The sequence below is a fragment of the Lontra canadensis genome, unplaced genomic scaffold (assembly GCF_010015895.1).
Source record: "Lontra canadensis isolate GAN:19392208 unplaced genomic scaffold, GSC_riverotter_1.0 scaffold75, whole genome shotgun sequence".
NCBI lineage: Eukaryota > Metazoa > Chordata > Mammalia > Carnivora > Mustelidae > Lontra > Lontra canadensis.
In genome coordinates this window covers 4544611-4568688 of record NW_022631069.1, presented here as the reverse complement: position 1 = coordinate 4568688, position 24078 = coordinate 4544611, and the positions used below count along the sequence as shown (strand labels likewise).

The 24078-nt window shown below is 50.5% G+C and overlaps 1 protein-coding gene across 3 annotated transcripts in view; it reads left to right on the top strand.

The window, feature by feature from the left end:
* Window positions 1-192: 192 nt before the first annotated feature.
* VANGL1 (VANGL planar cell polarity protein 1) overlaps window positions 193-24078 on the top strand; it is a 46209-nt gene continuing 22323 nt past the window's right edge. The window contains exons 1-5 of one of the 3 annotated variants that reach the window (XM_032881361.1): window positions 193-307; window positions 1080-1248; window positions 9669-9874; window positions 16770-16902; window positions 20865-21472. In XM_032881361.1, the coding sequence (XP_032737252.1) occupies window positions 9804-9874; window positions 16770-16902; window positions 20865-21472 (812 nt within the window). In that variant the 5' untranslated portion in view covers window positions 193-307; window positions 1080-1248; window positions 9669-9803. Of the gene's footprint in view, window positions 308-791; window positions 1249-9668; window positions 9875-16769; window positions 16903-20864; window positions 21473-24078 lie in introns of those variants that run through there. The other 2 variants (XM_032881359.1, XM_032881360.1) reach the window with 2 other exon arrangements.

Here is a 24078-nt window from a genome sequence, read left to right as displayed (position 1 = left end):
GAGACAGGGGTGGGGGGCGGGGGCGGGGGCGGGGGCGGGGAGACGCCGGCCGGCCCCGCCCTCCGCTGCAGGTGGGCTGGGCCCGCGGCGGGGCCGGCCGCGCTCGCTGCTCTTGGCTCGCGGCCGCGCCGGGCTCGCAGGGCTGGGCTCGGGCTGCGGGGCGGCGCCGGGACAGGAAGCGGAAAGCGGCAGTGCAGCGGCGGCGGCGGCGGGGCTCTGCCTCTAAGGGAGCCCAGCGCAGGCCGCAGAGCCCGGACCGCTGTGAGCCGAGAGCGCGGGCCGCGGAGCCCGCACGGCCGGCGCAGAGGTGAGTCCCGCGGGAGGCCAGGCGCGGGGTGCATACCGCGGGCGCAGAGACGCCCCAGCCGCGGAGTCCCCGCACCCCCTACCCCGCACTGGGACCCCGGGTCCCCGCCCTCCTCGCCTCGGGCCGGGAGCCCGCTCCCCGCCTCCGCACCCCTACCGTGCCTCCCGGGATCCCACTCCTTTCCCAAGCCTGCGAGGTGCGCCTCTCTTGCCCCGGCCCCTGCCTGCCCCGCGTTCGCTGTTGCGCCCCACTACCCCGGCACTCCCTCCCCGCGCCTCGGACGCCGCCTGCTGCCCCGGCCGCACTTTGGGGTGCGCCCCGGGGTGCGCGTTCCGGCCGGCCGGCGGGGAGTGGCCGACGTTCCCGGGGCACCGGGTGGCCCTACCGGCCCTGCGGCGGGGGGAGGGGGACGGCGGGCCGCTCTCCGCTCCCCGGGAACCGGGCGCGCACCGCGGCTTCCAGCCCGCCGCGGGGTTCGACCCGGTACCCGCCAGCGCCGGGAGCCGCCGGGTCCTGCCTGGGTCAGAAACCGGCATAGAGCCGGCCTGTGTTCGCACCTCGCTTACAAAATTGAGCCGGCCCCAGAGGCCTGGGGGGCGAGTCCGGTTGCGCCCGGGAGAGCGCAACAGGCAGGTAGGAGTTTACTTTCAAAAAACGCCGGGGTGGAGCGGAAGACATCCGGCAAGTCTCTGCCCGAGGTGTCCCGGTTGGAAGAAATCTCTCCGCGCCGGGGCAGCCTTCGCCACGGGCAGGACCTCATTTCCTCCTGCAGTCTTTGAACTGCCCCAAGCAACGCGCCCAGAGAAGTGTGAAGCTTTATAAAAATTTAAACGCGTCGCCGGTGGAGGCAGGCGTTGGGCGGAGCCGTGGCCTGGCGGAGATGAGCTGGTGAGCCTCGAAGCTGAGAAATCTCTTGCTCAGTTTTCACATCTACAGACCAGGTATAATGGCCCAGCCGGGAAGGTGTCGTGAGCCCGTTTAGCTCCTCGTTAAGAGATGTCAGAGCGCTTTATTGTGATGATTGTGTGGCTGGCGCGTGCATTTTGTTAAACCCTTAGACCGGGCTGTGGTTGGAAATGCATGTATTTTGAGACCTTTATGCCAAAAGCTAGCAAGCTGTAAAGAATCTGACATTTTCCCTGATATGTTTATAAATTTTACAGAGTTGCTGGAAAATATTATAGCTTGTGTCACCAATCAACAATGCTAATTAGCATTCTTCTTCCTGGGGGGTGGGTTGTTTGATTACACAGCTCCTAGGCTTTTTAGTGACATGGCAGAAACTGTCTAAAACCGGGGAAAAGTAATTAGTCATTTTATGTAACCACTAGTTAGAGTTTTTAGAGTTGAATTAAATCAGTGTGATATAGCTGGGGCTTTGATTTCTGGGAGGAAACTGTTTTATTCTGCAGTTCATAGAAACAACACTCTTTACCTACCCATGGGCTTTTAGCATTCCCAAACATTGGTGTCTCTCAGGGTAATTAGTGGAACATATAGTGTGAAGTTTTCACTGTTACAGCCTTTGCAGTGTGACTCGATTGCAATTTAATTTGTAAGTAGAATGGGAGAAGAATTTTGGGAATGGCCTGTTTGTAAGGACAGCTTACCAAGCAGGACGTTTTTATTGTCTTAGGTGTTTGAACAACAGGACAGAAGCGTAAAGGAGAGTTTCCCTACAAGCCCCAATTCCATGTCACCCCAGTCTGCTGAAGAATAAACAGATGTTGGGTTAAAAACATCTTCTCCCTCCATCCCCTAACACACACAAACACACACCCTCTCTGCCTCAGACCTGGCATCGCGTTCGTGCTTATCGCATTGTATTTTAATAGGCAGTGTGTACCTTTTGGCTGGGAACCCCTTAGGAGCTCCAGCTCTTTCTGATTCTTTTCTCCCGGACTCCCCACAATGCTTGGGACGCTGAACCTGTGAGCAGGAGTTGGAAATTACAAAATTCTTTGTGGGTTATGTATGTTTTGGGGCAGTCCGTGATTGTTGCCTACCCTCTGAGATGTAAATAAACAGTTCTGGTAATCGCTGTATTGCTGTACGTTTTCCATGGTTCAAGCCCTGGATCCTTCGCTTACTGTGACCTTGCTTTCCTTAACTGTAACTTGACCTGAATGCTTGTTGTTCCTTATATGGCGTGTTGTGAGGATTAAGTGAGATATTACATACAAAAAAGACTTAAACAGCCCACAGCATATAGTAAGCACACGATGAACTGTAGTCTGTTTTTTTATTAGTGCCAGGCACTCTCTCTGTCAAGTGAACTAGCTGTGGTTAGGGGGTTAGCTGTGTGCAGACATGTGATGTGGGCATCGTGCTGTGCCATTTTCCAGAAGGTGGACAAGACAGGTGTAAGTGGAGGGGCGCCTGGGTGGCTCAGTGGGTTAAAGCCTCTGCCTTCGGCTCGGGTCATGGTCCTGGGGTCCTGGGATCTAGCCCTGCATTGGGCTCTCTGCTCAGCAGGGAGCCTGCTTCCCTCTCTCTCTCTGCCTGCCTCTCTGCCTACTTGTGATCTCTGTCAAATAAATAAAATCTTAAAAAAAAAAAAAAGACAGGTGTAAGTGGATTTGAGGCTGGACCATGTCTTCACTAGTGGCTTTGGTCTTGCCTGAAGCCTGATGAAAATGTGTGTGCCGCTCTCCCATCAGGGTCTTTCTGAATCCCATTTATTGGACAGTGATCATTGGACTTGGCACCATGGGATTTACAGAGAAGGTAGTACTCGTAAAATCTATTTTTTGAAGCTTAAAAATCTAGCAGGGGATAAGGGAGCCACTTGAAAATAGATATGCATCATAGAACCCCAGATACTTTAAGCATTCACAGCTCTTCGGAAATCTATACCTAGCTGCTGGGGGTGTTTCAGAGGTAATTAGGGACTGGAGCCAAGAGCAGTTATTCTAGGAAGGTGAGTTGAAATCATTGGCAAAACAGGTAAAATGAGGTTGACATTTTCTTTGCCTGTGTACAGTGGCCCAGGATCATTCTTCTAGAAGAGGTCTATTGTAATACAAGTATCATTGGATTTGTCACAGATGCCACAAGCCCTCTGATCCCTGTATCAGTGACCTGGATGACGTGTTATGGTTTATAGACCAGAAGTTCATCCAAATGTTTTGCAGAGCTTGCCATACTTCTTCCCACCTTCCCTTACAACCCCAAGGTCCTCTAAATAAATGCAATAACACACAGTCTTTTCTGATCTGCCTGATATTCCCTTCCAACCTGGGACTAGCAAAAGGAGGCCCAGGGAACAGAATAGACGTCACTAGATTAGCTACAGTTAATGGTATTCGTCCAGGATAGAGTAGTACTGACCAAACAATGCATGTTAAGAGTATGCAAGGAATACAGAGGTCTCATGCCATACCCACATAACCTTCCTAACTTCACTTTACTGATAAACAATAATGCCTAACAGTTGTGCTTTCTGCATACAAGGCCCTATTCTCAACGCCTGTGAATTCTCTCATATAATACCCACTGCAAGCCGTTAAGTAAAATATAATTCTGTTGTTAGAGTTAGGGAAACAGGCACAGCAAGGGTAAGTAACTTGATCTGAGGTTATACAGCTGATACACACCAGAGCCAGGATTTGAAGGTTGATGGTGTTAACTCCAGAACTTTTGTTCATTGCTTCTCCTCCGTTGAGGAAGAGCTGACCATGAACAAAATTATTTCAGTTTACATGTTCCCTTTGGGTGCCCTCTAACCGAAACGGGGTACCTTGAGAAAAATGTCCACCACAACACATAATAAAAATAACAATTAATGGGGAAAAATAATTAGTGGAGCAAACGCTTTAGCATTCTCTGTATGATAAAAAGTAGTAAGCACCATCTACCTAAACGTAACAGTACCAGAACCTTCTTTCCCTTGGAAATAACCTCCACCACGGAAGGAGCGGAGCGGCTCTTGAGATGCAGCGTGCCTCCCTGTACCCCTTGAGAGAGAACTTTCTACCCTCCAAACCAGAGTTCCCTTAATTACTTAATAGCTGTAGGCAGAGCTGTTGATGTTTTTATAATTTCCTTTTCGCCAAGGTTAACTTAATGTTTACCACTGTCATTACCGTAACGTATTATTTCCCTCAGATGATTTGCTGAACACTGTGTTTTTCTTTTAAGTAGTAGTCAGGCACATTATATGTGGGTGAACCTGACTTTAGGGAGAGATTCTCTTGGAGGACACTGATGGTCATTTTGTTTTGAATAAAGTGTGGCGAAGGGGCTTCTCTGGGACCTTCTGCCGCACAGCAGAAGTACACTGGTCTCAACTTTGCAGAGATGTGAACTGACCAGCTCCAGCCCCATGCTGGCTTTTGCCGCCAGGCCTCCCCACCCCACCCCCGCCCAGGCAGTGCCTGCAGTTGCTGCTACAGCCAGGGTGCAGGGTGGTGGATGGCAGGAAGGCAGGGGGAGGCAGTGGGGCCGGGCGCTATCAGGCATCAGCGGGACTGACACCATAGCTTAATCCTACCCTAGCATGTCTGGAATAGAAACGTTGCCGCTGAGGACACTGTCCCGTGATCCAAAAGCTGGCGGTTCTGACGTCGCTGCTCAGCTCATCTCAGCTCATCACCGCGTTGCTCTCCCCTCCTGGAGTGCGGAGAATGGCAGATGGGCAGCCTCCAAGGTTCTGCCCATGGTGCCTCTGTGGCCTCCACAGCCTGAGGTCGGCCACAGACACCCTCCCTCGGCACACAGTTACTGAGCATCTGGTACACAGACGTTGCCGATCGTGGTCCAGGGTGCTGTGACGGGCCCCCCGTCACCTGGAGGATCTGGAAAGGCCTCTTGAGAGAAGCAGCGTTGTCATTAAACTGGGCTCCAGGCCTCAATGGGCCTGGAGCCCCAGAACGGGAGTGCAGCTGGCCAGGTGGGCCGGACCCTGCGGACCCAAGGGAGGTTTTCCTGTTGTATTCCAACTTTAATGGGACCCCACGGAAGGGTTTGAAGCAGAGAGGTGACATCCACATTGTGACGTGGAAGATCACCGTGGCAGCTGCCCAGCTGCACTGTATGGGTCATCTCCAGGGGCCCACAGTTCCAGATTCTAGGATCCGTATTTCCACCTTTATGTGGCTATTCTGTTCAGGCCTGTGCTGCCTCCTGTCCATTTATTACCCCGGGGGCGGGGGTGGGGGTGGTGGACCTGATTCCTTGTCATTGCTTTATTATCTTCCTGATAACGGGTCCCTCTGACCTTATTTGAGTTCTGCTAATTTCTTGTGCATACAGCGAACTATCTCATAAATATATCATTGCAGTGATAAGCTTCACGATGGGTGTTTCTATTAACTACATCCACGCTCTTTCATTGGGCCTTAAAATGAGTCCGCTCTGGATATTGTCAGTTTGCCTCTGTTGCTCTTGCTTAATCCTTACTCAGATCTGGGACAGGAGTTGATAACCATGAGAGGAGCAGCATGACTTAGGGGAAGGAGCCTGAGCTCAGCGTAGACTGTAGACCAGATTCCATGGGGAAACTTGCAGGCTTTGTGACAGGTTAGCCCTCTGTCCAGGGAGCCTGGGGGAGGTGGGTGGCCGAGCTCCAGGAGAGTGAGGGGAGGCTCCTGAGGACAGTGACAGTGGGATGTGAGGGAATCCTGGGAGAGAGTGTCAGACATGGCATGGGGCTGGGTGGACAGGATTGGTGTGATGACTGTATCCCCCGGCAGAGGACACTGGAGAGAATAGGCCAGGACTCCAGAAAGCACTGGTGGGGATAATGATAATCCCAAGGGGATCAAGAGGCAGCTGAGTGGGAGATGCGCACTGGGGATTTACTCTTTCAGTGTATGTCAAGTGCCTAATACGTCCATATGCTGCGGTAGGGAAACCGTGGCTCCTGTCTCCAAGCTTACACTAGAGTAAATCCATGGATGGAGAGGAAACATGGATGAGTTTTGAGCCTTAAGGGATAACTTGATGGGAGAGAGGGCGGGAGTGTTGGAGAAGCGGTGGCATCAGCGCCATCCTGTCAGAGGATGGACGGCCGCAGGAAGCTCTGGGAAGACAGGCAGGGCGCCAAATGTGCGCCTTGTCATTGCTGTGTCCTAGCATTGCCTAGCGTGCTCTCCTGTGGCTGCTTGCTAAATACAGAGAGAGATGAATGCAGAATGGGATCAGAAGGTCTAGGGAAAGGAGGACGAGGGTGTGACCTTTGGATGTGGCCCACTTAGAGCTGTTTCAGTGGAGTGTTGAGGGAGGAAGATTGGGGTGGCAGTTGAGAGGGAGGGAGTGGCAGCATATACAGACCACCCCTTTGAGGAGTACAGGGAGGACTTGGGGAGAACCCGGACATGGGTGCTGGTAGAGTTGGGTAGAACCTTTCCCCAGAGGGCACTTGGGAGCCCATGATTGCCTTTGAGGGACGTGCCTGGAGTTGTCTTAATGGATGGCCAGAGATTTTAATGAGTACTTGGAATGATGTCCTCTTGCAGAGGGGGAAGGGGAATGGAGCCTGGGTTACCATGAGCCTTACATAGGGAGCCTGGTTTATTGCTCTCAGGGACCTAGGAAGAGCTCGTGTTAAATGGCCTCATTTTATGGGGGGCAGGGCAACAGTGTCTCCAGTGATGTCTCCATCAGGAAGCATGAATAGCACCAGCCCAGGTCTGTAGGGCCTGGGTCATCTGCCTCTGAGACACCCCAGCAGCATTTAGCCAGAATTAGCTGGAAGTGGGGACAAGAAGGGGGGTGACCGGAGAGCCCCGGGCCAAGGACCTTGAGGGAAAGAGGCTCCTGCTGGGCAGGCCTGGGGATTTGGCTCACCTCTTGGTGTAGGTGTCAGCCAGGTACAAAGCAGATGAACAAGCAGCAGACCCTAGAGCAGAGAGATGAGAACCGAGGGTGCTGGCAGCTCCCTGAAATTGCTGGTGGAAAACGGTGGGAGGCAGAGTTGGGAGCAAAGAGGGTGATTATGATTGTCTCTTGCTGTCTTCTAAGGAAGTGGAGGTGGTCCAGAAGCAAAACTCACATTCTGAAAAAAATGCCACTACGTTTTCACAGCCCACAGACTAGGGACCTCATTTGCATTTTATGGGTGGGAAACTGCCTTGCTTGAGTGCACAGTTGGTTACCAACCCCCGGGTGCTGAGATGCCGTGTGGAGATGGGCTGCCAGTGGCGGGGTGAGCCAGGCACTGGCTCTGCCCTGCTTCTGTCCAGGGTTTTCTCTTGCTTAGAAAGACAAGAAGGGACATGAGTTTTCAGAGCCTGAAGGGGAGTCTTATAGCCCCAACTCTCACTTACCCGCTGCCCCTGCCGCCTGTGCTGGGCCCACTTGCAGCTGGAGCCCCCTTGTTTCTCCCAGCAGCCCTGGTACTCATACTCGACAGTGTGGGTTCTCAGAGCTCAAGTAATTTGACTGAGGTTACGGAACCAATATGTGGGGAAAGCCAGGCATTGGAACCCAGCCCCCGATCCTGTGTGTGTTTCCTTTCTCAGATCAACCCTGTGATTTTTTTTTTTTTAAAGATTTTTTATTTATTTATTTGAAAGAGATCACAAGCAGGCAGAGAGGCAGGCAGAGAGAGAGGGAGGAGGAAGCAGGCTCCCTGCTGAGCAGAGAACCCGATGTGGGACTCGATCCCAGGACCCTGGGATCATGACCTGAGCTGAAAGCAGAGGCTTTAACCCACTGAGCCACCCAGGCACCCCAACCCTGTGATTTTTTTTTAAAGATTTTTTTATTTACTTTTTTGACAGAGAGAGAGCACAAGTAGGCAGAGTGTCAGGCAAAGGGAGAAGACTCCCCATTGAGCAGGGAGCCAGAGGCGGGACTCGATCCTGGGACTCTGGGATCATGACCTGAGCCGGAGGCAGCTGCTTAACTGACTGAGCCACCCAGGTACCCCTCAACCCTGTGATTTATCCCAGTTTGACAGATGAGGAGTCTGAGGCTGAAGAAGGCAAGTGGCTTCTCCTGGCTTCTATCAGACAGCGAAGAGCTCTGACTAGAACCCACTGCTTGCCTGGGGCTCTTGATGGCAGAGGAGGTGGGAAACCAACCATGAGTCATGAGACCCAGGACAAGGGAGGCTAGCCCCTTGGTCACAGCGCCTGGAAGTGAATGCATCTCACTTCCAGGCAGAATGAACGCTAAGGGCAAAGCCCTCTTAGGTGGTATTTGAGACTGGGAGCTGTGTTGGTGTGTGGCAGTGACCAGGAGGTTGGCTCTGGACCTGCAGGTTGCTGGGGGTGGGGTGCTTGGGAGGGGTACTGGGGGGGGTGCCTTGGCCCCTTCCCAGTAGGGGTAGGCTGTGGCATTTGCAGCTCCTTTGTTCTCCCTTCACACTTAAGTCACTGGCTCTGTTTGCACTTTCAGCTCCCAGGGGAGGGCGGGGACACTGGAAGGAGGAGCCTTGAGGGGCGGAGACCAGCAATGGGGTGCGGGATGCTGGGAGAGACAAACTTGTGCTTCTCAGGCCTTTAGAAGTAAAGGGTTTTTAGCACTCAGGCCTCAGGAATGTACTTGGAAGTGTTTCCAGTGTATTTTTATTGCAAAGCAATAGCTAATGGAAACGTGGGGCAAAGACCCCGGAGCCTGCAACTAATAAGTCACCTGCTTTCCTTCATTTTCTGATGTTCCCTCTTAATCGCTGTGTTTACGTAAGCCTGCTATATGATTTTAACTGTAACAGCAGGCTCAGGGTGTATCCATGATCCTGTAGTCTGGTCTTTAAATTTACCATTATGTTGTAAAACTTCCCATTCTTCCTGATTATTTTAAACAGCTATGTGATATCTGAGTGGAGGAACTGTGTTTTCCTTACCTATTCCAGCGCTTTGGGGGCATTTCGCTTATTTCATGCTTTTTCCTGCTGTAAACAACGCGGTAATAGTTTTTCTTTGAAAAAAATCAGTTCTCTAAGATAAATTCTCTGGTGTTTGGATCCCTGGTTTAAAGAGATAGAGAATTTTTTTTTAATTGTTTTTTGGAAACTATGAGCAAAATCCCTTAAAAGCCGCTTTCCTGCGTATTGTTCTTATAACCAGCAAACTGTCAGTGGGGACTGGGCCCTGTCTAGGCTGTGGGAAGCCACTTCCTCCAGCCTGAACCCGGGCGGTGAGGTTGTGTGAGGCTGTGTCCAGGAAATGGCCGGGGGCCAGGTCTCTCCTACGTCTGTTAGGCCAGCTGCTGTGCTAGAGGGGTAGCCTGCCTAGTCCCTACCTGTCTTCCTCCGGGACCCCTAGGGAAGCACTTAGCGTTTAGACGCTCCTTCCCTGCTTGCTTGTTCTCCAACAAAGACCCAGAGGGGAGGTGGCTGCTATCATTTATCTTCCAGAATCTTTAGGTTGCCTTTGGAAGTTGATTCTCTTTTTTTCCTCCCTGCTTTTCCTAGAATTTGTTCCTCTCGAAGAGCGGCTCCTGGATCTCCAGACCCTTTGCAGCTTTCAAAGTCTAGTTGGTGAAATTCTCTACCTCCGAGGAGAAACACTGCTGCTGCTCCTTTCTCAAGAGCAAGCTCCCCATTGCTATGGATACCGAGTCCACATATTCTGGATATTCTTATTATTCCAGTCATTCGAAGAAATCTCACAGACAAGGGTATGTAAGCTCTAGATTGTCCCGCATTTCCTGGAAACTCGCAGGTCAGTCCAGCCTAGACTCACTTTCCAAGTGGTAAAGCCAGGTTGTGGGGCTGTTGTTGCCAGAGGGTCAGTCCAGCGGCCCACAAGCAGGCGGGCTTTAAGAGCATTTAACATGTGCTGGGAGTAACTGTACCACCAATTTACATTTTATAGCTGCCATTATGGTTGATGACCTTAATTTCTCACAATTGATTTTAAATTAAAGTTTCTCCCTGCAGTGGAAATGGTTTTCATTTCTAAATACTTCTCACAGACAACAGGTCTCCCAAAGCTTTACCAAGATTGTAAATGAAAATTAAAAAAAAAAGTGTTGATTTGTTGCTTTTTACCTAAAGTCGCTGACTCATTGCCCTTTAGGCATTTGCAGTGAGGTTTATACACTAGGTGGTGGGATTGGCCTAGTGCCGTATTTCTCTCTTGATGAGTTTTCCCAGTAAACAAGCCTGGGTAATGAAAACCCGCCATGCAGGGTGATGGGGGCCAGACTCCCTCCCGCGCAGGTCTTCGCTGGCGTTCATAGTGCCTGCAGTATTACAGACCTGGAGACTGATTGGTGAGTAAAAGAACAAGGGAATGAGTGGATGGAGAGGGTGAGAAAACAGTTGGTGAAGTGGTAGTCCCACCTCTTTCTTAGACTCCTCATCTGTGAAATGGGTCCAGCCACCTCACGGGGCTGTTGAGAGAATTCCGTATGATTGTGCATGTAAAGCATTTAACATGGCCAACAGTGGGAGGTCACTAACCGGTGACTGTATGAATGCTGTTAACAGCCGTGGCATTTCAGCATCACGCTCAAAGGTCCCAACTGGCCACTGCCCAAAGGCCCAGCTGCAGTCACAGCCCCGTGAGGACTGGGAATGGTGTTTCCCTGACCAAGCAGTTCCTCTCAAAAGCAGCCAAATGCAGAGTGGGACTTTGTTTTGTAATGCAGCGATAAGATGTGTCGACCTAATAGACTTATTTATTTGTGAGCCTGTCTGCATGTACACAGGCAGCCAGAGGTTTGGAAAGATATTCTCTGAGCTGCCCACAGTGGATCACCGCAGGAAAGGGGCCGAACACAAGATGGTGTCTGATGGGAATTTTGTTTTTGCTTTATCTTTCTGTACCTGTTCAGTCTTCTACAAGGGTGTGTCTTGTGTTTAAAAATCTGAATGGAGTGAAAGAATGAGAAACAACAATTTTCAGATTGTTTAATGACCTGAGGAATCATGTTTATGAGGCCATGATATAAAAAACAAGAATCAAAACTTTGTGCTTTATAATAATTATGTATTTTTATGAGAAGATGAATGGTAACATTATTGGCCGTGCCTGTCTGGTCTCTGAATATAGGGATCATTAAAATTATGGGTGGGTTTTGTGTTTTTGTGTTTTTGTTTTTTTAAGCCTTCATTATTTTCTAAATTTTCACGTGTTGGTTTTAAAGTCATAAAAATGTGGAAAAGGGTGTGAAAGAGCTCGTCCTGGAGCCTGGGTCAGTCTTCCTGGCAGCATGCTGAATAGAAGTCTGCCGAGGGAGGCCTCAGGTGACACGGCAGAGCCCAGATCTCTGGAAAGTCAGAACACCTCTGGGGATCAAAGATTCATCACCAGTTTCAACCAGCGAGTAAAACATTAGAGTCATCCTAAAACACCAGAAACAGCTGTTTGGAAACATCCAACTGGAGAAAGCCATTCCTTTGTCCGTATACCAAGCTTCTCTTTTCCACACAGCAGTGACAGAAATAGGAATTTGGGGTGCCACTCGTGCTTGGGGATGAATGGGGGACGACGTTTTACTCGACTCTGAGGAGGAACCATCTCGGATCTCCTCTGCCTACACATGGGTCCCAACTGTCCTATGTGTGGGCCCCTGGCTGTGCTCCAGTCTTTTCTTAGGCCCCTTGGGGCCCCCAAAAATTGGTCCAGCAGTGCTCTTGTGGTGACGTTAAGAGATAATAACTTCCAATTAAAACGGCATGCCAAACTCTTAATGCCTCCCTTGGACCCATGTGGAAAGTACTTGGCAAATGAGAGTACAAGCTGAGCCTTTGAATAAAGTAATCAAGGAGTGCTGCTGAATGCCTATTCAGAAAAGCTCTGGGTGGAGGGGATGGCCATCAGAGATTCCATGGGTTCTTGAGGAAAAAACAGCACCCACATGTGGTGAATTCCCTGAGGGTCCTGTAAGGCGCAGTAGCTAACTATGGGGCAAAGCTTGTAGTCTGTAGATGGTGTGGGCCCAGGAGTACTGTGTCGGGCATAAAGAATATTAAGCCATAAGATTACCCCTCACCATTGTATAAGCAGGCCCTAGCGCCTGCCAAGGGTATGGTATCCCCCAGATGGGTCCCCGTGAAGGCTGTTCTGCTCAGGGATTTGTCAGGAATTTGAATGGAAAAGGAAGAAAGGGGAGGGACCTTGCTTTGGGGTAATTGTATTAGGCCTCTCACCCAGAAAGGAATAATGAAGTGCACCAAATTTGATATGCCCAGTGACACCGTGATCATCTGTGGGGGGCTGGCTGGGTTCCAAACAGATGACACCTGATTCTTTTCCAACAAAGAGGTCAGCAGGCTGGTTTTGTGATGTCTGCTCTCTCCAGAAGGTGTCCAGTTAGTCAACTTGCTGGGAAAATGGTGCCGACTTCAGCTGACCTTGTCTTACCTTTTGAGCCTGGAGTAGCAGTTCCCTGCGTCACATACCACAGCGGCCAGCGATGCTAAGGAACACTTGGTGGGCACCTGTGAGGACCCTCAGCTCCTGTCCCCCATCCTCATGGCTGTCCTAGAGCCATGGGAGGTGGTACCCCCGTTTAGCAGGCGATAACATGGGAGGTGCGGAAAGGCAGTGCTGTTTGCCTGACCTTACGAGCCTAGCAGGTACCCTTGGCAGGTTTCCGGCCCGACTCGTTGGCCCTTTGGAAGCCCGGCTCCTCCCCGGGCTGTGCTAGATGGGGAGCAGCTAGAGGGGGAATGGGGGTGGGGCAGGAAACTCATGTGCTGAAATGCACTGTCCAAGAGAGGATGGCCAGGATAGGGAGGGAATTGGCGCTTTTGTTCCCAGGCGGCCTCAGAGTTGGTTTGTGCTGCGCCCAACCCTCCCACCCGAGTCCGTTGCTGAGCCATCGGAAGCAGCCAGACAGCCCCACCGTCAGCCAAGCAAGGGCAGGTAGTGGGTGGTGATGGAGAAGGAAAGGGCGGAGTGACTGGTAGGGCTGGCTTTCCCCAAATAGAAAGAGACCAACAACAGAAACAGCTAAATCGTCTTTCCCAGGAAATGCCGACTGTAGTGGGAAGGGAAGAGGAACTGATGGGGGTTCTGGCTGGAACCAGGGGCGTTTACAGCTGCCCCCAAGGGCCCAGCTCTGGAATCATCTAAGTAGATGGGTTTATGCACATAAGCACGGCAGGTACGGACACCTGCCTGGGCCTCCTGCGTGCCGTTGCTTGCTCTTCCACCCTCTGGCCTGCACACACTCAAGCACAGATACACTGTACCCTTACTGGTGGATGTTGCCTGGAGACCGATGCTGAGATACAGCAATTCCTGCAGCTGACGCACCTGCCCAGCAAAGGCACGAGGTGATCCCTACTACTCAGGCACATCGGGAAACCCTCCCTGGTGCGCCTGGGTTCCTAACAGCCGTTTTGTGGTTTGATAGCCATACCCACTGCCCCCGCCATGCTCTGCCCCATCTCCTGTTTTCACTCTTAGACCCCATGAACGGATTGTCTTCACCACCGCAAAGCCCTCTCCCAGAGTGCACTTGGCCCTTGCTTGGAGTCCCAGCGTTGGGAGTATTGAGAAGAACACGTGGGCTCCTCGTGCAGTGAAGCAGCCATCCTGTGCTCCGAGCTCGGCACCCTGGACAGCACTGGATGGCAGTATTTTTGTTGGACTTCTCTATTTAGAACCTGCTCGGACACCTTCCTGGAGCAGTAGTTCATGACCAGTGATTTTTGTAAAAGCTGCATGGCCCCTCTCGGTCCCTTGGCAGCGGGGACTGGCACAAGACTGATGCTGAGTCCTGCATGCTGGCCTGAGCCTTCCCTCCAGCCTCCTCCTCTGAATGCCGCTTTAATAAGGAAGCTACTCTACCTCTACATCTTAGGGCTGTGCATAACGGGCCCATTACTGAGCCCTTGCTGCATACAGGCACTTCACAGACAGCCAGACTTCCAAGCACTCACTCCCACACCCCTCTCCCCAGGAGCATTTGGGTGGAAGAACCCTGGGGAAAGTTTCCTGGACGCCCTGCATCCTGATCACCTGGGGTGCTGGTGAAAATGTCATTCCTGTTGTCTCTCTTCCAGAATTCCCTAGGGGTGGGGCCAGTGAATGTGCACTCAAATGCCCACTCCAGGTGGTGTCTCTGCACACTCGGGTGTGAGAAGCACTGGTTTCAGGTTTCTGGCTCTGGGGGATGAGAGAACCTTCCTGGAATTATTGAATGATAGGTTCCTATCCGGTTTACCAGATGTCACCAAGGGAATGGTTCAGGCTGGGCCTTCTCCTTTGGATGCTGTTGGGCCCTTTAAGAGCCAGCTGGGGTGGGCCAGGGGTCAGAGTGATGGCTGGCCCTGGGGAGGCAGTTTCCAGCCCTGGGTGTGTCCCCGACCTGCTTTCTGCCTTGGCCGGGTTCAGGCTCCACCGCTTGGCATTCAGTGAAAGAATTTTGGTGTCCAGTGGAATTTGTGCTGTCACAGGATTTGACCCATGGGAGTAGTGCATAGATAGATGGGGTTGGCTAGATAGACCTGACTTGGTGATGGAAACACAAGATAGAAGAGGAGACTCCTGGGTCAGCCAATGGAGGCCCTGGGAAGCAGGGATTCTAGACTCCGCCCATACAGGTCACCCCGAAGAGTGCCCAGGTGCCTGGGAGGGCTCTCCCAAATGGTTTATTGTTTCTCACACTCGGGCCTTTTGAAGTGATTGTCTTTGGCAACTCAGAGCGTTGGGCTCATCGCGTTGTGCTGCCCAAGGTCATAGGGCATTTGTGCCTGCCAGCAGTAGCTCCACAGGAGGATTTCAGAGCTCAGTGGTTCAAGTAGAGGGTGCCCGGATGAGCAATAGGAATGTTCATGTTACCAGATCTTCAGTCGTTCTTCAGATCAGTGCAGCCATAGCGGGTGTGAATCAACGTGGTGGGAGCAGACCTGGGGTCGCATCGTGCCACTTACTCCGACTTTGGCAAGTCAGTTAACCTCCGTGAGCCTCGGTTTTTTCCATCTCTGAAATGGGGACACATCTACTGGCTTCATACAGTCATTGTTAGGATTAGGATGGGGTGAAATTAATATCATAGAGCACTTAGGAAAGCACTGTTTAAATTGGAGGGGGGAGTGGAATGATCGGCATTGATAGATACATCTCTAGGTTAACTGATTTTCTGCTGTCCCCCTAGTTACCTGGTTAAACTAAAACACCCAAGTTGATGAGAACACATGCGTTTCTAGACTCTAATATAACAGTAGATCAGGATGGTAAGTTAAGCTCCAGCAATTAGAGACGCTCTCAACTGAGAGTTTCTGGGGCCGAGGACGCCTCCCTGCTCTTTGAAGGAACCAACCACTGCTTATCCTAGAGAGGTGCTGAGAAGGTCAGAGTTTGCCCGCAGGAAGTCTGCATGGGATTTTGTTGGCTAAGTAGCAGGTTATTAGGACACACACTGTGGAGGGGAAGGAGTCGGACCACGTGTTAATAATTCCTTCCACATCTCCTCTGAGGCCCCTGTACTGATCTCTGCATACATTACCTATGCAGTATTATCATTGTCCCCATTTCACAGAGAGGAAACTGAGGTTTTCAGAAGTTGAGTAACTTGTGCAAGGTCACTTAGGAGCATGACTGAGATCTGACTGTTGTCCCCAAAGCCTGTGTGTGCAGTGCTCTGTCCTGCCTGGGGGGACCTTGGGAATGAGAGCAGGTGTTTGAAGGGATGTCAAGGTAGCCTCTAAGACAGGAGGCCCTGATGGACAGGCTCCTTCTGTGGGAGCTTCTGGACTGACTGTCATAGTTGGGGACAGGAGTGCCAGTTTCCATAGGTGGTTAGTGGCCAGGTTGTGACTTTAGAGCTTTGCACAGTGATTGATTTCCTTTCATAATTTCAAGATTGACCCGAGGCAGGGTGCTCTCATAGTTACCCTGGAAGACCACCCAGGAAGTTTATCTGGGGTAAAATGAGGCAGCAGCCTGCTTTCCTTAGGAAGCCTGAAAATGCACACACATGCCCACACGCACCTCTTGGTGTCATTTGTCCTGGCTTTTATTGTTCCTCTGGATGCCTTTGAATTCAGCCAGAACCTATGGGAATGACTTTCAGTTTGAATTCGTAGGAATGAGAAGTAAATGCTTCTTTGTACTGGTTTAGGATTTCCTTTCTTCTCAACTTGTCCAAAGGTGTAGGGTGACAGCATGTCCCAGATTTTTTTGGACAGACCAAAGTGTAAATATTTTGCAGTGTTGTCCCCACAAGAAAGCCTTAGAAAATGAATTTAGGCAAATTAGAACCAAATCAAGTCAGTAATTTTATAGTAAAATGTGCCTCAGCTACAGAAATTCTAAAACTCACAATTTTAGGCTTTGAAAAAATCTATTTTCAACTCCACTGTTGAGGGAGGAGTGACAGTTTTTGTTTTGGATCTTAGAATGACAGAAAATACTAAATAGGGAGTAAAAATGAGCTTACTCCTTGCAGGGGGAGGCTTGGGTGGGTGTTGGCTCTGTGTGTGTGTGTGTGTGTGTGTGTGTGCGCGCGCGTGTAGAATTTTCCTAAACTCACAATGAAATGTAAATTCGATGAGAGGTGATTCATACAGTATAAATGTGCTGGCTGATAACCTCCTTTTTTTTTTTTTTTTTAGGGAGAGAAATAGAGAGAGACACAAATCACCCCGGAATAAAGATGGCAGAGGGTCAGAAAAATCTGTCACCATTCAAGCTCCCACCGGAGAGCCCCTGTTGGCCAACGATTCTACTCGGACGGAGGAAGTTCAGGTAAGGATCAAAGGCAGTCTGTGAGCACACTGCCCCTTGATCAAGACTCTTTTCAGTAAATGTTTTCCTAAGTCTTGTTGCAGTAGGTTCTCTTGGGTTTTTATCTTTATTTTTCTAGCATGGTAATGAGTTTATCTATGTCTCGTGGTTTCTTGTTGGTCTAAGGACAGCCTGTCCTACCATTGGCTACCTGGGGGATTCTTCTGAAGTGTGATTGGTTGGCCTGCTTTGAATGGTGTTGAAAGAAGCCTGCCAGGCTGATGACAGGGCAGAGAAAGGGAAAGTTGCAGGCTGTCATCTCCAGGGACGCGTTCCAAAGTGGAACAGTAGGCCAGGGGTGGAAACTCTCTCCAGAAGCCCTGAGTACTGTGGGGAACAAGAGGTTAAGAGAGCCCAGACTGACTGCTACAAGGTATACAGAGTCAGTTGGGGGGCTGTACACTGAGCTGCCTGACAGGAAAACGGGATGAATGAAATGGGCCCTGCATCACAGAGAAGGGGCCAGAACCTATCAGCCAAGCACGGGGGTGAGCAGCAACCTATGTGGCATGCTGTTGTTGGGGGCCATGGCATGGAGCGATGAGGTCTGTGGCAAACTAGAGAACATGTCTTCTCTGTGGGAGGAATGGCAGCTCCCCAGCTCTGGACTCTTATTACCGCTCAGGAATGCGGGAATTCAGTGCTCCTGGGTCTAGTGGTATTGAAGAAAAGCTGGAAACTAGGATTTTATGTGAAGTCACCCCATTTTTAAAATATTGGTAATGTATTTGTCTTTAAAAAAAGATGCTGTGTGGGTTCTTCTCACTGGGTCCTAACTGTCTGGCAGCCTACCTGATCTAAATAAACCCTGAGCTATCCCTGGAAACGTGTGTGCATACCCTCCACAGCTCTGGAAATATATGCATGGCCAGCCGTGGCCCCCAATAAACCGAAGTATGCTCACACCCACAGGTATGCACACACATGCATGTAGAAGCAGGTAGATGGACTGAAATTGGAATTGCTCAGAGCACACGAGGTGCTCTTGGGACCCAAAGCCCAGCTGTGGGATGGATGTGGAGTTTGTCCAGGATGCGTACCTATTGTTAGTCCTTACCATTGTACTACCTGCCAGCGTGCTGGGAGGGCCAGAGCGATGGTTGGATGGTTGGATGGTTGGTGCTGATCTGGAGATCGGACCACCTTGAAGCACTCCGGGGGTCAGTTTCCTTCTAGATGGGGATTCAGAGGTACTGGGGGCCAGAGGCATCTCTTCTTTGCAGCTTCCCTACATCTTGTAGCTCACTGGGAAGCTGTATCAGGAAGCTATTGGTGTTTATGCCAAGTGGATATGACGGGAAAGGCATGGCAGTGGGCATCTGGAGGCTCTGTTTCTTAGTAGCTCTGTGACCATGGCCGTCCTGACCTTTGTGGGCCTCAGGCTCTTTAGTGGAGATCTTGGGTATCAGATTAGAGGATCTTAGATCCTTTCTGTTCTAAGAACCCTGAGCTTAAGAGGACCCTTCAGACATCTGAAGGGAGGTGTACATCCATTCTCAAAATGTCCAGGGGATTTAGTAAGCAACTCTGGTGGACAGAAGGGTAATAGCTAAATCATGGCAGTGCGCTGGTCAACAAAATGACCATGAGATACTAGTAATAATTACTTCTACATCGATGATCAACTGAATATTAGGCCCAGTACAAAACATGGAATCTGGTATTTGCCCTTCACTCTTTCAGAGTGTTACAAAGTAAATTATTTTATGAACTTACTTTATACTACGATTTGTCGCTATTTGTGGCAATTTTCTCCCCATTGATGATTTTTTTTAATTGAAGTAAATTTACACACAGAGATAAGAACAGATCTAAAATGTACAGTTTGAGAAGTTCAAACAGCAGAACAAACCCATGAAATTCACACTATTTATATATCTCTGTGTGTGTGTGTGTATGTATATATATATATATATATATATATATTTCTTTTTTTCTCTACAGAGTTCTTTTATGTGCTTCCCAGTCAATTCCCGTCCCCACCTCCACCTCTCCAAGACAAACCCTGTTTTGATCTCTATCACTGTAGATTAGTTTTGCTTATTAGAACTTAATATAATTGGGATCATATTCTTAATATGATTGGTATGAAATTATATTCTTAATTTAATTGGGATCATTGTTTTGAACTTTTCTCAGCCTTATGATTTTGAGACTTATCCATGTTTTGGTGAGTTTTAGCCATTCATCCTTTTTAAATTTTTGCTGAGGAATATTCTCTTGTATGAATTTATTACCCATTCTCCTGATGGATAGATACCCGAGGGGTGCCATTTGGGGTATCATGAATAAAGTTGTTAAGAACATTCGGACACGAGTCTTCTTGCAGACATATGTTTACATTTATTTTGGATAAAAACCTGGAAGTGGAATTGCTGGGTCGTACAGTTGAGCGTATAAGTTGAATTTATAGGACGCTGCCAGACCTGTTTTCAAGAGTGATTGTACCATTTTACTCTTCCCTTAGCCATGTGTGAGAGTCTTGGTGGCTTCTGGCTGTCGTCCTAGAGAGTGCTTTCTTTCACAGTATGCGACACTTGTAACTTTCCAAGTTGAAGAACTCTTTGTTCGTAGGTCAAGACCTTTGCCACTGCTGCCACTCCTTGCTGTAGCCTGTACATTCATAAATCATATTTTTCTGATCTTGACTAGATTGAAGGTTGTTTGGTCATGGGATCCCTCCCTATCTTGCTGACTCTGCTGTCAGCTTAAACTTGATTTTTCTAAGTTGGTGTCTTCCACATGAATTTCACCCGGCTTGCCCCTGCATCGGACTGTTTTTTCTAAGTTAAATCATATACACAAATCTCTGAGCCAAAACCTCTTTGGACCCCGTGTGGCTTTTCATTGCCTTCTTGCTCTCTTGTTGCTTTGTAGTGGAGTCAGGGTTGCCAGCAAGAGAGCAGGATCGTTTAGAAATCCTAAGAACCTGGATCTTGTTCAATAAAGGGACTGATCAGTCCTCCTGGAAAATACCTCTGAGTTTAAGAAGAGAGAAAGCAAGAGAGTCAAAGACACATTGCAGTAAGCCTGGGAGTTCTGTGCCCTCGATGTTCACAAGAACATCGTGTGTCACCAGAACGCGTGTTTGGGGAGGAATCTTTGTGCTGTCCTGGCCAGCACTACTTGAATTTGCTCAGCTTGCTCAGTGAGAAACATGGTCAAGGAGTGCTTGATGCTGATAATTATTAAACAAAACAAAACAAAACAAAAAACACTACCGGTCAGCTGTGATTCGTACGTATAGCTTTTCAGAGCTATTGGAGGTATTATAATGCCCCACTTCCAGAACTTGGACTTTGTCAGCCTTTTTTAACCCAGCCAGGAGCTGAGAAGCGAACGCAGTCTTCCTCGGTAGGTGAGCCCTCTAATATTAGTCTCACAGTGAACCCAGAGCCTCAGGAGATTCCAGCATTCTTGTTCAGGACTCCTGGCATACATGGGCAGGACTTTCTCTAAACGATCTTACTTTGTGTTTGCTGGACGATTTTTCTGTTTTCCGCCCCAGATTGAGGTGGGGGCTGAGGTCAGGGGCTGGGTCACCCTCTCACTGCATCCCCAGTGCCTGGCCTGGAGCATGGCGTACGGTTGGCGCTCACAAGGGTACCGGTGAGTGGATCACCTGGGGTGACTGACTCAGGATGATCAAGGTTAGTGTATTGAAGCCCCCAACACACTCTTCAGAAAGTTAGACTGTGTCTTCTCTGTGTGAAAGGGTAAATACAGCATACAGCTTGAAAAACTTCAACGAAAGCCATCAAGCTTCACAGTTCCTGAATTTGAAGGGTTCAGCCTCTATGTTCTAGGGTTGCCCGTGGGTGTGGGCCGGCTTGGGGACTCCATGTGTCCGAGTGCTGGCTTCGTGGCTTTTCCCGGTGACCTCCGCCTGTGGCTCTTTACGCTCCCTGTCCTCTCCCCATCAGGATGACAACTGGGGGGAGACGACGACGGCCATCACAGGCACCTCAGAGCACAGCATATCGCAGGAGGACATTGCCAGGATCAGCAAGGACATGGAGGACAGCGTGGGGCTGGACTGCAGGCGCTACCTGGGCCTCACCGTGACCGCCGTCCTGGGACTTCTAGTGTTCCTCACTCCCATCGCCTTCATCCTGTTACCCCCCATCCTGTGGAGGGACGAGCTGGAGCCTTGTGGCACCATCTGCGAGGGACTCTTCATCTCCGTGGCATTCAAGCTCCTCATCCTGCTCATCGGGACCTGGGCGCTCTTCTTCCGCAAGCAGAGGGCCGATGTGCCACGGGTGTTTGTGCTCCGTGCCCTCCTGTTGGTCCTCATCTTCCTGTTTGTGGTTTCCTATTGGCTGTTCTACGGGGTCCGCATCCTGGACTCGCGGGACCGGAACTACCAGGGCATTGTGCAGTATGCCGTGTCCCTGGTGGACGCCCTCCTCTTCATCCATTACCTGGCCATCGTCCTGCTGGAGCTCCGGCAGCTGCAGCCCATGTTCACGCTGCAGGTGGTCCGCTCCACCGACGGCGAGTCCCGCTTCTACAGCCTGGGACACCTGAGGTAAGGGGCCCGTTTGAGGACCAGAAAGGACTGCTGACTGCCGTCGTGCTGGCAGATAGCACAAGAAGGGTGAGGACGGGTGCTGGGGGCTGGGACCAGGGGGCCAGGACCAGGGTCTGAGGCCCTTCTTCGGGTTTTGGGAGGAACTGGGGGAGGTGGGTGTGGTTGTCCATGTCCGTTGACAATCCTGACTGCCAGGTGGGGTGACACCATGGCTGGCTTCATCCAGGGTTTTGCAGTCTTACTGGGCCAGCTCTCAAACTTGGCAGCTCCCAAAAGTGATGGAGAAGGGGGCGCATTGGGATGGCTGCTGGCCTTGGCCCTGAAATTGGCCTGTGAACAGTGGACAGAGTAACCAGCCCCTCCAGTTTGCTCGAAATACTACATCTGGTTTACACCCTTGTCCTGCTGGGATTGTTCATCCTCCCCCCACCCCCACTCTTAGAGGTGTCTCGGTTTAGGCACTAAATTATATGGTCACCCTAGGGACCCCCAGTAAAGAATCAACTGCAGGTGAGAGACCCCAAACTTGTGAGAACGGAGTGTTTTGGAAATGGATACACGCGATAAAGTTAGAAGTATATTGAGATGTCATACTTTAAATCTATGCATGTCATGTATTTTGTGGTTAACTAAAAAAGGGATAATCATATTTTATTTATTTTTATTTATCTTAAGGTAAGCACTTTGTATAGACTGTCAGGTTTAGTCTTCATAGAGCCCTTTGCTTTAGGTGTTACTCATCCCAACATTACAGATGAGGAAATGGGGGATTAGGGGATTTAAACAATTTTTAGAAAATAACGTGGCAGGCCTTGTTTAGGATTTACCCAGTTGTCATGAAGCTGGGCTTCAGTTAATGACCCCATAATGGCATTTCTCACTTTGTGTTTCTCTAAAGGGTTGTTCTGTTTGTTTGGCCATTAATGTTATTTCCATTTTATTTGTTTGCTATTATAAGCACAAATCTTATGATTAGGATTGTTATTGTTCAGGATTCCTGGTGCACATGGCCAGGGCTTTCTCTAGGTAGTCTCTCTTTTTGTTTATTGGATCAATTTTCTGTCTCTTTCCTGCCACAAATTGAGGCGGGGTCTGAGGTCAGGGGCTGGGTCTCCCTCTCACTGCATCCCCAGGGCCTGGCCTGGAGCGTGGCATACAGTTGGCACTCACATGGTTACCGGTGAGTGGATCACCTGGGATGACTGACTTTGCCATCTTGCTGGGCTCTCCTGCCTCCTCCGGTGACACACGCCGATGTGTGTAACCTTCTTGACCCACGGTGAGCACTTAGTTAATTGTGGCCATTACGGCCTGTGATTGCGTACCTGGCAGAGCGGCCAACACCGGCAAGGGCATCCTACTGAGTATCAGAACAATGGGCTTTGTCATATTTTTGGCCTGGACACAGGAAGGTGGCCCGGCCCTGGTTTGGAGTTGGGTCACACTGCCAAACCATCTTGGTGTTGGCATGCACCCTCTTTCATTCCTCTGGCTTAGCTTGTACCCCCCGAGGACTGGGTGGTTTAGCCCTGGAAGCGGCTGCTGTCCTGACCGGTCCTTGGAGGGAATCAGTGTCTGAGTCACATGCCCCGCGCAGCAGAATCGTTATGTCTCTGAGTCCTTTGCAGATGCCTGTGGGGCTCTGAGGGCGAGGAAGTCCCTGCTGCTTATTCATCTCTGCTTTCTTCCAACTGCCTCTACCCCCCACCCTGTTTTTGGTGGAGAATGACCAGCAGACTTGCATTAAAAATCAGCCACAGGGACACCTGGGTGGCTCAGTTGATAAGCATCTGCCTTTGGCTCAGGTCATGGCCCCAGAGTCTTGGGATCAAGTCCCACATCAGGTTCCCTGCTCAATGGGAAGCCTGCTTCTCCCTCTGCTGGCTGCTCCCCCTGCTTGTGCGCGCGCGCTCTCTCTCTCTCTACAAATAAATAAAATCTTACCCAAAAAAACCTGCCACATGCAGAGCCCAGCATTGGGGGTACCTGAGACACAATGCTGCCTGCCTTCAGAGCTCTGTCTGGAACTCATGGGGTTCACCGTCCCTTGTTGAGAGACCAGTACCCTGCTGTGTTTGGACAGTTGCCGACACAGGCCCAGGTACCAGGGGTGGGCACATGGGAGGAGGAGGCAGTGACAGCAGGAAGCGGTCTGTCCCAGGACAGGACAGGATTTGCTCAAGCTGAAGGGGGTAGAGAGAAATCTAGCTCTGGTTACAGTAGAGACGAGTGATATTTGGGACTCTTCCTGTAAGTGGCCAAGACGCTGGCTTCCGCCCTCATTGGCGCGAACCCCACCTGTGGGGTGGAAAAGCGAAGGGAGTTGTCTCCCCTTGGGTCGTTCCAGTGATGGGGCTGACTTCCCGCCCCCCCCCCCACACCACAGCTCCCACTTGGCCCCTCCCTCCAAGACTGGATAGGAGCAGGGGTGGGGAGGGGATAAACAAAACAGCCCAGGGGCAGTACGCCTGTGCTGTGCTGAGAAACTTGGCAGCAGCCCTGGAGCCTCACCACGGCTCCGCTGCTGGGGGGTGGGGGAGACACCTGGGTGGGAGGGCAGGGCCAACGACACCGACACTGTGTGACCGACAGGCTTGCTGCAC